General features: G+C 38.7%; 1 protein-coding gene and 1 long non-coding RNA gene across 3 annotated transcripts in view; one reads left to right on the forward strand and one right to left on the reverse strand.

Moving 5' to 3' along the window:
* LOC140228455 (uncharacterized) overlaps positions 1 to 15,962 on the forward strand; it is a 105,116-nt gene that overhangs the window by 16,051 nt on the left and 73,103 nt on the right. The window contains exon 3 of the mRNA XM_072308671.1: positions 14,538 to 14,757. Coding sequence (XP_072164772.1) covers positions 14,538 to 14,757 — 220 coding nt within the window. The remainder of the gene's footprint in view (positions 1 to 14,537; positions 14,758 to 15,962) is intronic.
* On the reverse strand, positions 6,799 to 11,507 carry LOC140229033 (uncharacterized). Of its 2 annotated transcripts, XR_011901266.1 has the most exons (5): positions 11,438 to 11,506; positions 9,868 to 9,969; positions 8,360 to 8,627; positions 7,846 to 8,068; positions 6,799 to 7,324 (listed from the first exon to the last, which is right to left on the reverse strand). It is a non-coding gene; the product is annotated as an uncharacterized lncRNA (long non-coding RNA). The 2 variants fall into 2 exon arrangements; XR_011901265.1 differs by lacking the exon at positions 9,868 to 9,969 and having other exon boundaries at positions 11,438 to 11,507.

Below are 15,962 nucleotides of genomic sequence, written 5' to 3' on the forward strand. Positions count from 1 at the left end.
TGTAGCCTCTTCAAACGAGAGATTTGCGTCATGGCACTGCAGATGGCTATACCTACTGGCCATCCGATGGCTATCCGGTGGTTATGCGATGGCTATCGGATGGCAATTTCACATGCAAATTAGTTACCATCAGCAAGCCATCCGCTAGCAGATGGCTTGCTGATGGGTAAATTTCCCGATGGCTTGCTGATGGTAAATTTCCCGATGGCTTCAATTGCCGATGGGTGCATTTCCTGATGGCTTGCTGATAGCACTGCGGATCGCTATACCTACTGGCCATCCGATGGCTATCTGGTGGTTATCCGATGGCTATCGGATGGCAATTTCACATGCAAATTAGTTACCTTCAGCAAGCCATCCGCTAGCAGATGGCTTGCTGATGAGTACATTTCCCGATGGCTTGCTGATGGGTGAATCTCCCGATGGCTTGCTGATGGGTAAATTTCCTGATGGCTTGCTGACGGGTAAATTTCCCGATGGCTTGCTGATGGGTATACATTTGCCAATGGCTTTCCGATACATGGGTACATTTTCCGATGGCTGATAGCACTATATGGATGTATACCTATATACCAGCCACCAGCAATGGCTTGCTGACAGGTACATTTCGAACACACTCTGAAGAGTCTCTTCTGCAGGCTTGACCATCTGGTACCTCATGACCTCTTGGCCAACATCAGGTACGGTATTGCAAGTATCTAAACTTTGATTTGCTCAGTTTTCCCATCCATAATTGCTAGAGAAACATAAGTATCAATAGATCGGTAGCAGGAATTCCTCTTTCCACTGTCCATTCTCTTAGATTAGCTGTAGATTCAAATTCAAGCTGTTTGGGTCGAGGCTGTATAGCTGCTCGGCCATCATGTAAAATCAAATGAAGAAATCCGCATGCATCCACAAACCACGTCACAATCCTTGTACGTTATAGTAATGGGACAATTTCTGGCTGGTGTATCCGGTCACACGAAGTCAGCACCCTTCTGCAGGAATCTCTGTTACGATCAATTTTCAATTTATATGTCATTGCCACAATCCATGCAGAGACTATCTCGGTTCATAGAGATACTAGTACTATAAAGCATTTCCCACCAATATCTCAAAGTCCGATCGGTAGACTTACCATCACGCAGGTATATATCCAGTGCACAACACACACAGTCCCACTCATAGCTATTTGTGTAAATATGTCTCATGGAGCTTAACGTATCACATGACAGGAGTTAATTGACACAATTTCCGATGCAAAAACGTTTAGGCTCCACTCCTGATACCATGTAACATTGCTTGGTCCTTTTAGAGACTACCATAAACATCTCGCGGGTTCACAATCACTCACCATTCAGTTGGTACAGCTGTACAGTACTGGGTAATCATGTTGATTCATCATCTTCTAGTTGACACTGGATACTATAAGGCTCATACTGAACATTGCAGCTACACTTGATCCACCATAATTGCAGGCTCTTCAGTTTTCACAACATTCTGTTACTGTGTGACATTAAAATATGGGATAAAATGAGAAACTTGCTTACCTGCTGATAAGAATGATGGAGGAGAGACATAGACCCTACTGGAGTTGTGCATGGAGTGGTGTAGGAATGATATGGCCAACGGTTATTTCAAAGATGGTTTAACCAGGGAGGTGGGCACCTCATTGGTCTGACCACAAGGTCATCATCACCCCATACAGTCTCTCCCCCAGTCTCTTGGCCTGGCCCATAAATTTTCGTAATGACACACAAACATATATTGTATATGAACTCCTGGTTTCAGAGACTATGTTTGCTGGTGTCTTCCTGGTGATACACATGATCAGATTTTTGAAACTACAAGTTTTCTGATGGCTTCCTGATAACTGTTTTTATTTGCCAATGTCATCTTGATGGTTGATGCTTTGCCATCAGTAAGACATCAGCTACCTGATGTCTTCCCGATGGTTAGGTGAGAAGCTGTTTAAAAAACCGAGTTTGCTGATGTGCTCCTGATAGTTATCAATTGGCCATCGGCTAGCCGATGTCTTGTTGATAACTGGGTTAGAAACGATCAGAAAGACATCAGCTACCTGATGTCTTCCCGATGGTTAGGTGAGAAGCTGTTTCGAAAACCAAGTTTGCTGATGTGCTCCTGATAGTTATCAATTGGCCATCAGTTAGTCGATGTCTTGCTGATAACTGGGTTAGAAACTATCAGGAAGACATCGGGTAGCGGGTGATTGCTGATAGCTACCAAATCACTGCCCAAATGCTATCCGATAACCATCGGATGATCATCCGATGGCTATCGGATGATATTCTTTTTCGGTATGGGCATTGGCTTGTTCTGTATCAGCATAGTTTTGATGTGTTTTCAAATAAAAATATCTCTTGAAGATAAAGTTCTTCTAGTAATAGAATTACAGATGTAGTAGACACAGAAAATAAAATGTTGTGGAGAGAGTTCAAAGGATCTGAGAGTTTTGACCGTTTTAGGGGTCAGGATCACGTGGTATCATGTAGGCAGTGTCCTGGGGCATTTTATCAATGTTTTGTCAGTGATTTCCACCAACAAATTTACTCTCAGCCAATAAGATGCAAGGATTTCAGTAGGATACTGTATACGCTATAATTTTCGCGTAAATAAATTTTCGCGAATTGCCGCTGTCACACATTTTCGCGAGTGGTTAAATTCGCGATTGGGGGACCAGAGAAAATATGAAGTGGCAAAGAAAGTGTGAATTTTCAACTTACTAGCAAATAAGAATGATACTAGTTATACACTGCATGAAAAAAACTTACCAAACTCTGCGAACTAGTAAGTTAGAATTCAACATTTTTGAAGTGGTTAAGTCCATCGCGCTAGATTTCTGACGAGTGGTACAAGGGGTTGCGATAATGGATTGGCTCTACGGTATTCGTAAGTAGACGTGGACTAGCCCGACCACCCCAGACGCTGTTAATACGCTGTGCTGTGCGAATGCTACTTACAGCGACTGGGCTGTGTATACTAGTTTAATAGTAGTTAGACGTGGACGTGCTATATGTACGTAAACAAGCTTAGCCAGTATGGTCTGTTCAGTCAGCCATGACATGCTATACTAGTACTGAAATGTTCGTATCATCAAGGCAAGGGATTCATTTTTGGAAGGTAATATTTTCGCGTGTTGTTAATTTCGCGAATAGCTCCCGACTCGCGAAATTCGCGAAAATAAAACCCACGCGAAATATATAGCGTATACAGTATTTGTCAGTGATTAACAAGGTTCATAAAGTGCTGTCCTGGTCAAGTGACCATGCTCCTGTTTCTGGCATAATTTTCTATTTGTCATGCATAAGAGATATAATGACCTAAATGTTTCATATGTGGTATTATATGCAGAAAGATGCTGCCATCTTCCTGTTTCAAATTTGTGCCGTGTGTTTTTGTTGAGTATGTTTAAAAAGCTAGAATGTTACAACTCTACTATGTCAGATTGTACAGTATTTGACATCACAGCAGACTTGTACAATACAAACTTGTTTCTTATTATGTTGAGTCTGTACACTCATTCTGTCTCAGGTTGTTAATATTATATTCAGAGATCAAACTTGAGATTAGGAATGAGTGGTTCAACATTTTTGCACCACATCAATGCTACCCCTGCAGAATTGAATCAAGGGGCTTCACCAACAGTGTTAAAAAAATGCCTGAAAATATAATATTGTATTTTTACAAACTTTCATATCAGTTATCAACACTTCAATGTGGTGAAAAACATTTAAAAAAAATATTTTGTTTTCAAATTTGGAGATCGTGAGATAATACATTCCTCCAAACACAGTATCAAAGGAACGTTTTGTATCTCATATGTAGCAAACACAGGGGAAGGGGAAAGGTGAAATATAACCTGATTATGGGACAGCATTTGTGTTATTTACTGACATACAATGTAGTTGTAATATTTTCAGTTCTCCCATAGCACTTTTATTTTCAGTGAACTCTATATAATAGTGCTGTATTCAGAATAGTCTTTTCCCAAGAGGTGAATTCAACATATGCCGACCTGACTCACAGGACGCTGTTGCTGTGCTGTCAAGTCACAGGACTAAAAGAAGAAAAAGATGATTGTGGGTTACAAGGCCACGAGGTGTATGTCTAAGGAGTCTTCAGCCATAACATGAATGTTTAGCTACCAGGCTGTGTGACAGACTACCCTCTCAATATAACATCTTTCTGTTTAATCTACAAAACAGTATCAAAAATATTCAAGATACACAGAGAAAAAATGAAGTAGGTTCCCTTGTAAAAAAATACCATGGTTTGACTATGAGGCATAACCATGGTTTTACATTGGATCCATCCATGGTTTAACCATAGTGCAATATGGTTTGATTAAGGTCAAACCATGGTGCACTAATGTTTAACCATAGTTTAACAATAGTTAAACAATAGTGCACTATGGTTAAACCATGGTATCTACGGTTAAACCATAGGTTTAGCATGGGTTAACCATGGTAACCATGGTTTAAAGGTGGTAAATTGGAACGCACTTACCATGACATTACTGTGGTATTACCATGGTCACTACTGTGGTTCTACAGTACCAAAACCATGGTTAAGAAAAAGTAAAACCATGGTTAAGGAAGTGTCAAACCATGGTTAGGAAACGGTGAAACTATGGTTAGGAAAAGATGAAACCATGGCAAACTTATGGTTTAACCATAGTGCAATATGGTTTAATTATGGTCAAACCATGGTGCACTAGTGTTTAACCATAGTTTAACAATAGTTAAACAATAGTGCACTATGGTTAAACCATGGTATCTACGGTTAAACCATAGGTTTAGCATGGGTTAACCATGGTAACCATGGTATAAAGGTGGTAAATTGGAACGCACTTACCATGACATTACTGTGGTATTACCATGGTCACTACTGTGTTTCTACCAAGCCAAAACCATGGTTAAGAAAAAGTGAAACCATGGTAAAGGAAGTGTAAAACCATGGTTAGGAAATGGTGAAACTACGGTTAGGAAAAGATGAAACCATGATAAACTCATGGTTTAACCATAGGGCAATATGGTTTAATTATGGTCAAACCATGGTGCACTAGTGTTAAACCATAGTTTAACCATAGTTAAACAATGGCGCACTATTGTCAAACCATGGTAACCACGGTTAAACCATAGGTTTAGCATGGGTTAACCATGGTAACCATGGTTTAAAGGTGGTAAATTGGAACGCACTTACCAGGACATTACTGTGGTTTTACCATGGTCACTAACTTGTGTTTCTACCGTGCCCAAACCATGGTTACGAAGAAGTGAAACCATGGTTAAGGAAGTGTAAAACCATGGTTAGGTAAAGGTGAAAGTTTGGTTAGGAAAAGATGAAAACATGGTTTTACAGCTGCCAAACCACAGAATTACAACCCAAATCACGATACAACCATGATCCATTGTACATAGTAAACCCACTATTTAACCACAGTGCAATATCATAGAAAAATGTATTTTTAACTACAGTTGTATTTCACAAGTACTTTGATAAACCATGGGGAAAATTGGTTGGAGAAATATATTTTTCCACAATTGCTTTGCTATTTGATGAATAATGATCAATGAATAGCACAGTAGAGTCTTCACATAAAGTGATGAAATAAAAATATTTTCAGTAAATTACCTGGAGCAGAATAATAATTCTTACAATTCCTATACATATGTATTGTGATACAGTACATTTGTAAACATGTATATGAACCTGGACTCTGAAACAGGAGAAAACCAATTCTCTATTATTTTCCTTCTAGCTATAGTCTAAAAAATATGTACAGCTGTATTTAAAAACTGACTTCCATGTGTGTGTTGGTGGATGGGTGCAGATTGTAAGTGTTAATTGATTCACTGTTTAATAAAAGAAGCTATATGTAGCAACGAGTAGGTCGATGCTCTTACCAGCATTGACTTTCACACAGCCAAAGCTCTCCCCAAAACATACATGTATATCGAATACACTATGGCCAAATTGAGGAAACCAATAAGTCCCAATTTTTATGGCCTAGTCATGTGTATTCCTCTGAACATGCAGAAGTCAAACATTGCCCAATTTGATGCGCTTTTTCAGTCAAAACTGACTGACTGGAGTTGACTGTACTGTCATTAGCATTTAAAGGCACATAGACCCGGTGGTTTGCTTGCGTACACGGCGCACGGCACAAGCTTCCTTGAGAGACCTATGCTATCGACTCCTCTTTATCGCTAGCGTACATGGCGCACAGCACAAGCTTCCTTGAGAGACCTATGCTATCCACTCCTCTTTATCGTTAGCGCTTACGCTTTGACCCATTTCCATGAGTCCGAAGAAGTCCAATCCACTGCTGATGATGACAGCTTTAATATTTTTTTTCTCTGAAGTCAAACAAAGAAGCATGCACCCTGGCATTCAAATTCTACGGACTGTCTGACACGCAGAGAAGACAATGAAGGCAACATTACCTAGCAACACCTACGCGCTTTACCGTTGACGACAGCTCAATTTCGGCAGTCTTTGTATCAATGCTAATGGTGATCGGCACTCTCATCCAAAAGCGCTGCAGCAACTACCGGGTCTAGGCACCTTTAAAATAAGAAAGTACACAAGGGTAGAAACAGTCAATTATGATTATACATTCAAAAGTTATTTTTCAGCAGCTGGGTGTGAGAAGTCAAAGTATCATACAAATATCACATTATTTCCAGCTGCAAAACTGTAGGTTTATGTAAACAAATCAATGAAGAAAATGTACTCTTACTGAACCTCAGTCAACAAATAAGACATAAGAATGCACATTTGCTCACTTTGCTGTTACGTTTGAAAAGTAGCTTTTTATTGCTTCATGAGCAGCATCTTGACTGTACGTAGGTATGGCTTATTGCCAGTCACATGATTTAAAACTATAACAATATCACCTGCAAAGAATTAGTTGGATAATTAAATACAGTGTACATATATTAGTGCATGTTTGATGTACATGATCATTTGTAGCTTTGTATAGATAATGCAAATTTGGACTTAAGTGACACCAGGAGCACTGGACAACAGAACAAAACAGCATCAAAAAAAAAAAAAAAAAATTATCTAGCAACCAACAGTCCTGACATGAGAGCATACATGCACACTTCACATGCTTTGAAAACTGTCCTTGTACTTCTACTGTCCAAGACTATCCAGCAGTAAGCTTTGGTGCAACTTCTGGATGAGGCTTCGCAGGAACTAGGTCTTGATATAGCTTGGTTAGTGTGCCCTTTGTCGTTGTGGAGCCTTGAGATGTCCTTCTTTTGCAACCGTGAGCCGTGAGAATTTTCTTGGGGAAGATCACTCCTGCAACGAACTGAGAATTTATTCATTACGCTATTATTTTTTTAAAATAATAATAACATGTAGTACGTGTTAAACTCTTCTTCAAATACTCAACACACAAAATTCTTGCACAGAATAGCTACCTTGCAAAAAACATAAGAAGAATGGGATTACATTGATGTGGTACACCTAGCCATCATTTAATCACTCTAATGTGCTGGAGAGATACTGTTTAAAATACAGTGTACTTTTACAATCATTTTAACCCCTAAGTGCCACATACAGGTGAAGCCATTACGTTCAACATTCCATATCATGTATTGTGCACAAATTGCCCAGAGTAATTTGATGTTTTTCAAAAATTGATCACATTCTATTTTAAGCAGGTTGCCAATATTTTAGGATGCTGCATAGCATGCTGCTGGTATTTGAGGATGTTGCACAAGAATTTGGGTATGCTGCAGTGTAATGCTCAAATTCCTCATGAACCACACTAATAATGGGTTGAAAAAAAGAAAGAAACAAAGAAAGAAAGAAAGAGGAGTATCTTACCCTTGATGACATGGAAAAGCGGGAGAAAGTATGACATCAGTAGATGACTTCTCTGCACCAGAATTCAGCCAGGAGGATGCCATACACGTATCAGCACTGCATGTACTTGTACCCATGAAAGGAGCTAGCTAGGGGACAGCCTGATGGATGGTCATGGGTGGACTTCAAGTCTTCTATGGAGAAACCTTCTCGTGTCAGCCACTGGCACAATCAATCATTGATTCTGATGAGGAAAAAAAAATAACACAACATAACGATAATAGTGATGATTGAGAGGAGTGAAATAAGGTTAGGCAGAAAAATCACACAGGAAAATGATGTAACATACAAAATACAGCATTGGATGATTTAAAGTTTGCTGGAATAAAAGACTCCCAAATATTCTACAATGTCGCATAGCATGCTGCTGGTTTTTGAGGATGTTGCACAAGAATTTGGGTATGTTACAGCGATATGCTCAAATTCCTAATGAACCATACTGGGTTGAAATAAAGAAACAAAGAAAAAGGAATACCTTCTCCTTGATGACATGGTCAAATGGGAAAAAACATGACATCAGATGATCCACTTCTTTGCACCAGAATTCAGCCAGGAGGATGCCATGTACACATATTGATGTAAATCAGCGCTGCATGTGTATCATGTACTTGTACCCATGAAAGGAGCAAGCTAGTGGACAGCACGATCAATGGTCATGGATGGACCTCAAGTCTTCTATGGACTGCAAGTCTTCTATGGAAACACCTTCTCACATCAGCCACTTGCACAGTCAATCTTTGATTCTGATGAGGAAAAAAAAAACACAACATAACAATAATACACCTATTAATGATTGAGAGAAGAAAAATAAGGTTAGCCAGAAAAATCACACAACAATCCATTAGGTGAATGATATACTGGTATAACATACAAATTACAAAATACAGCATCCTTTGCCATTGGGGGATTTCAAGATCAGTGCTAGTGCTAGCTCCCAAATGACTGACTTAAACTGAGCTCCAACACCGACGGTCGGATTAACTAAGCGATACTTATCAAAGTTATTGATCCCCAGCAATAGGTGTTGGAATCGCAGCATCGCAAGGTCCGTGAGAATCGCACGACGAAAAGTGATGGCGCATGATTACACTCGAATATTAAAAGATGCAGGACTGCTTAGTTTTTAGACACAAAGTGAGGAAGACAGACTAAAATGCCCCAAATTTCAACCATTCTTCAAAACACAACTTAATATTTAATTTTATGCTTCCAGGCTCAGATTTATGAAGCCACATGCTCGTGTAGGGCCTACGTTTCGTGGCGTGGGTGACCATTGCATTAGCATAAAATGTACATGCTACAGGCCTCTTACACTACGAAATGGCGGAGCTAGGTTCAGCAGACGACATTCTTTGATTTTAACACCAAGCCCAGCACTTGACCGAAAGATTGGTCTGTATCTCGTCAACGGGGATATGTTCCACAGAGCAGAAACTGCATCTGGCTTTACGGATCCCCTCCTATAGACATAGTCCGGAGGTAGAGAGCCATAAGTAACGTCAAAAAAAAAATAAAAGACTCCTCCTTCGGACAGACAAATCTTTCACCAGTTTGCCCAGCACCAGCAACCAGAAATTTATGACATATTTTTGAGGTCATCCTACCAGCACCTACGGACTTCAAGTTCACTTCAGTTTTATCGCCAGTGCCAGTGGCTGCCAGTGCTTAAGTTTGTGCTGAGACACAATCAAAGAGTATAGAAGCTAAGAGGGCGTACTCTCGCGACTTCGCACGCAAACGGGTGTAGTACGGCATGGAGCGGGAGCCCAACATGGAGCCCAATGGCAGCCAATTTAGTAATAATACCGCAAGCTTCTCAAACACGTGAGCCTATGGAGCAAACCTTACCTTCCTTTCATTTTCTTCATTTTAAAAGGAAGCACACAGCGGTAGAATTGCATTTCAGACCTCAAAATATCACAAAAAGTATATTTTCTGTCGATATGTAAAAAAAAAAAAAAAAAATTGAAGTAATGTAATTACTTTTTTATCAGTAGTCCCTCAGCAAGTTTGTGTTTGAGCTGACAAACGCCACCTATCTCTTTCTCTCTCCCTCCCGAAACATTCAGCTCAAACTTTGTGGGCCTGCAGATTGCGATTGGAAAGTAAATGACATTTTTTTCAAATACATTTCATGGTTAGACAGGAATGATACTTCTTTACGACAAAACAAGATTAAAGTACATACATCGGCACATATCTTCCCCTGTATGCCCCCTAAAAAGGGGAAAAATGAAAGGGAGACAGAAATACGAGGACCCAGTGATACGGCACTGGTATCATGATCGCGTAATATACAGTACGCCCTCTAATCAATCTATCGGTCTGTTGCTTTCGATGGTGGAATGGCGTCCGTATTTCGCCCATGAGCGTACTAGTTCGCAGGAGTTAGCCCTTGTGTCTTAAGTAGCGTAGCTTCTACTGATACTCTTGATTCACTGGAGCAGTTACCACTAGAAGTCCTAACAGAGTTAGCAGAAAATAGTGTTGTTGATGTAGCTTGCACCGAACCTGATATCACCACCCAATATGAGGTAGGCCTATGCCTACTAACATTGTTAGGGATTACGCCTAACTGTTAGAACTACCGACTACCGTCTTGTTAGCCCGACCAGACGCTGTTAGAGTACGCTGTGCGAATAAATTATAGCCTGTCGCTACTAGTAGGGTTGGGGGTACCACGTATCGTCACCCTAAGGATCTGTAGCTTGTTTATTCTAAAAATATAACACAAATCCGCCTAATTCTTACCTCAAATATGCCATAAATACTGCAGTTTTGAATGTCGTGACCGTCTCGTTGATTATGAATCTCCGTTTTAAAATAGCGCAATTTTAGCGCATGCGTTTCGTTTTCTTCGCGCAGCTAAAAGGGGAACCTAACCTCCATAGGTATACACGTGAATTTCACAGCATAGGTAATACACGTGAATTTCACAGGCCATAGGTAATACACGTGAATTTCACAGCCATGCGTCGTTACTGAGCGGATGTGTAATTTTTAGCTTGGTTTGTTTGAGTTTGATTTTCGTTTCTTCGTTTTTATTGTTTTTATAGCTCATGACATTTAATCGCGCGCATACCTTTTCGTTCTATAGTGACTATACGCAAACAGCCATGATACGCAGGGTGCCGATGGGAAGGTGCCCTGCCGATAGGTGGTGCCCCAACCATACTAGATCTAGGCCTACACTGTCTACAGCGACTGGGTTGTGTATAGAATCTAGTTACCGTAGATAACTTGTAGAATTTACGTGACACAGTAACACTAAGAGTTCAGCTATATACAGTAGCTGAGTTAGAACAACTCATTCCAAACTCTTGAGCTCTCATGTCATACTCTCACACTCACTGACTCAGTCACACTTTCAGATACAGAACAGTCTACTGGACTGGTTATCCCCACTTGATACGATCATGCGAAATTTGCACAGCAGGGGCAGGGCCGCTGCCGGCCCCGGGTCGGTCGGGACAATGCAATGCAAATCTCGCTGGTAATTATTTTAGCTAAGATTAGGTCTACTAATAATGTATTTAAAGTTACGTTGACCAACCTTCCTCGAAGAATCCCAAAGGAGCAGTTCCTCTTTTTCTTAGGGGCCGTTTGCTGGCCATTTCTGAAAGGCCTTTCTGAAAATATCAGATGGTTCGTACGCCGAGACTCCGGTCAGAGATCATCACGAAAAAGCGTTTGAAATGATGAACAGCAATCGTAGCCGTGTGTGTGGTTTTTGAGCGCGGTACGGTCGCGGACTAACGATTCAGCAGTACATCGTACAACATGTACGTAAGGTTCAATCAGCGACAACAACAACACGCACATGACCTCTTACGTTACATTATTATCAAGAAAACTTGTAATCATTAGTTTTTTGGTTTTGAATAAAGAAATATATGTTTAAAACTTTTTTTATTGCAAATTAATTTTTTTTTAATGTGTCAATATTTTTTGCGCTCCATATATTTTAAAATATATTTTTGTTGTGATCTTTGGTACGAACGAGCCTCGTATCAACAACCCGGATCTCCCATTCATCGTACACAATTACTACACGCCGATTGCATTCATATAGTTTTCTATTGTTGTGTGTACATGTCAAAGCTACGGGGAACGAACGGGCGGCAATGGGTTACTACCTTTTTTTATTTTTTCACGAGTATGTAATCTCATTTAAGGTTTTTTACGTGCTTTATTACGTAGTGAATAGATGTTGCATTTTAGGAATGCTGTAAATCAACCAAGTGAAGCAGCTTTTTGTTTGCAATGGTAAGACTACTGACTGTTTGTTTACATAATCCTGTTGAAGCCAAACGGGTGCGGGTGGTTGCGTTAGATCGAATGTCCGTCATGACTTGCATTGGCATTGCGGCCATCAAATTATGAGTTTTCATATTGATTTTTGTGATCGACATCATTCAATAATCATAGTGCACGTGGTTTAAACTTTGGTAAAACAAAAAGTTAACCATGGTTTAATAACCACTGTTCTTATGCTATCATACAAGGTTCCATGGTTAGAAATTCTAGAATATGGTTTTTCTGCACTCTATATCTGATCAGCAATGAACCACGGTTGAAACCATTGTTGAAATAACCACTTTTTCAACCGTGGGTAAACAAAAGTTAAACCACGGTTTTATAACCACTGTTCTTATGAGCTATCATACAACCATCGGAAAATCATGGCTTTTTAACCGCCTCTTCACTATCATGAAACCACGGTTCGTAGAACCAATCAATGTTTCATAACCATCCTTTGCACATCACACTATGATAAAACCATGGTTCAAATCCTGGTGTAGCTATGACCATCGTTTTCCTTGCTAAAATGGAATTTGAACGATTGTTTAAAACCGTTGTTTTCACACTTTTGTTAAACCACTGTTAAAGTCATGGTTACTAGTATATAGCCTAACCATCATTTTTTAACTATGATAAAACCATGGTTAATATAATCATGGTTAATAGCCATCGTTTTCAACCTTTGTAAAACGAAAGTTAAACCATGGTATTATAACTAGTGTTTTTGTGCTATCATAAAACCACGGTTAAAATCATGGTTTTATAACTATTGTTTTTACACTATCATAAAACCATAATGAAATCATGGTTTTATAACGATGGTTTTCAACCTTAGTAGAACGAGAGTTACACCATGGTTTCCTAACCATTGTTTTTTTAATTTCTTAAAACTGTGGTATAACGATAATTTTTTAACCATGGTTTTAAAACACTTTCATTAAACCACTGTTAGAGCCATGGTTATATAACCATCATTTTTTAACTATGATAAAACCATGGTTAATATCATGGTTAATACCCATCATTTTTAACCTTCGTAAAACGAAAGTTTAACCATGGTATTATAACTAGTGTTTTTGTGCTATCATAATACCATGGTTAAAATCATGGTTTTATTACTATCTTTTTTACACTATCATAAAACCATGATGAAATCATGGTTTAATAACGATGGTTTTCAACCTTAGTAGAACGAGAGTTACACCATGGTTTCCTAACCATTGTTTTTATACTATTGTGAAACCATGGTTACAACCATTGTTATATTATTATGTTATTTTTACCAAAGTAGAACGATAGTCTTGTTGTGGTTTTCTCATAACATACATACATACCTTACATACCTTGGATGTGGGCGTAAAGTTAGACTTAACTTATTTGCCCCTCGGTGTCGTCATTACATGACATTAATAACTTTTTGTTAGGCGCTGTGCAGTATAACATGGACAAAGAAATATCCCTTCGGGGTTGTATTTGTTCTTGTCTTGACTCCAGAACCTCTCTAAATTAGACTTGAAACTATTCACGGTTCTCGCCATTGTTTTTTTAATTTCTTAAAACTTTGGTATAACGATGATTTTTTAACCATGGTTTTAAAACACTTTCATTAAACCATTGTTATAGCCGTGGTTATATAACCATCATTTTTTAACTATGATAAAACCATGGTTAATATCATGGTTAATACCCATCATTTTTAACCTTTGTAAAACGAAAGTTTAACCATGGTATTATAACTAGTGTTTTTGTGCTATCATAATACCATGGTTAAAATCATGGTTTTATTACTATCTTTTTTTACACTATCATAAAACCATGATGAAATCATGGTTTAATAACGATGGTTTTCAACCTTGGTAGAACGAGAGTTACACCATGGTTTCCTAACCATTGTTTTTATACTATTGTGAAACCATGGTTACAACCATTGTTATATTATTATGTTATTTTTACCAAAGTAGAACGATGGTTTTGTCGTGGTTTTCTCACCATTGTTTTTTTAATTTCTTAAAACTGTGGTATAACAATGATTTTTTCTCCATGGTTTTAAAACCGTCGTAAAATGAAAGTTTTATCATGTTATCATAACTATGGTATTTTCACAATGGTATTACCACACTTTCGCCACACATTTACCATGGATATGAATTAAAAATCATGGACTACCATCGATCCATTGTAAAACCGTCCATAACCATGGTTATACCATAGTTACGGTTGTAAAACCATGGTTTTTTTTTATAAGGGTTTATACATGAAAGTCACTGAATGCTCACAGAAATGGCTGACTTCACGATTTGGCCCCAGCATGGTATTTATTGGTAAACTGGGTTTCTCTCCGACAATGACAGCTCTCCTCAAGGTGTGATCCTATCTCGCCTCTCAACCTCATCTCGTCGTCGTCACATGACTGACTCAACCTCAAGTTCCAGTGCCAGTTCAAAGATCACCGATGAGGACCTTCTCAACACACTTTTTCAGTCCTGTGACACAGAGAACGTAGGCCGAGTGCCCGCTTCGCAACTCATAGAATGTATCCAGATGATTGTTCTACCTTCGGACATTGAAGCGGTAAGAATGATCTCTTTGAATAATTGTGCACAGTGCTTTACTTCATTTTTTTTTTTTTTTTAAATGTCAGCCCCCCTACTTGTCAGGGAAAGAATATCCTTCAAGCTTCTCCTACTGGTCTACAGAGTAGTCAACAACTCCAGAGTATGGTAGGGAGTATCTCAGTTTCATTCTAGGCACACTTGTCTTTCATTGTCAGTCACCTTCACTCAACCATGCACCAACAAACTAGCTGGTCAAGCAGCTTTCTCCTCTTCTGCTCTCAGGCTGTGGAGTAGGCTCCCTCCTAAATTATCACCCACACTGGATCACTTCAAACAAAATTGGAAGACCTACTTATTCTGAAATCTCAGTGCATGCACTGGACTTGTACTGTCACTGCCTGGTAATGTGTACATAAGTATGTATTTCATCCGCTATGCCGACCAGGGATGACATACATATGGTAGAGCATATTATCCAGTGGAAAAGGCACTATAAAAATATTAACTATTATTGATATCATAACTATCATTAATCTCATATCACTGAGGTAGATCCAATGATAGTCTGTCTGTCATATTGTTGTGTGACTTTTAAATATAATAGCTTTCTTGCACAGGCTCTTCATAACACTCATCAAACTGTTTGACAAGGTATCAAATCTTACAATGTACCTTATACTTTGCACAGAGCAATGATTTCATTGAAGGCCTTGGTGTTCATCTCTCACTCATTACATACACTTATGTATTTATTTTTAGAGGTGACAGGCTCAAACTATCATGTACAATTGTAGCCATTAGTTAAATTGGATCCCTGAGCTATTCATTGATATATTGTCTCACAGTCAAAACCATGAAATACTGTATTAAAAAAAAATAAAAAATCAGTAGTACATGGTCACTTGACATTAACTATACATGGGTCATCATCACATCTTTTGTCAAGCTATCCTGTAAACACATAAACATATGGTAACCAATCATTCATTATCATCATCTCCCACTCTCTGGAATTAACCTGTTCAAGTATCGATTATTGTAATAAGTTATGTCATGATTGATTGTATATGTAATGTCAAGCGCATAGAGAAATCATGATAATCATTACACGCTTTTTAAATATGAATTATTATCATTGTCATTATTATCATCATCATTTTAAATTATTTCTCAAAATTTAGCACTCGCAAAATTCTGTTTTTACACTATATAGTGTTGGGA

This window comes from Diadema setosum, chromosome 5, assembly GCF_964275005.1.
Source record: "Diadema setosum chromosome 5, eeDiaSeto1, whole genome shotgun sequence".
Classification (NCBI taxonomy): domain Eukaryota; kingdom Metazoa; phylum Echinodermata; class Echinoidea; order Diadematoida; family Diadematidae; genus Diadema; species Diadema setosum.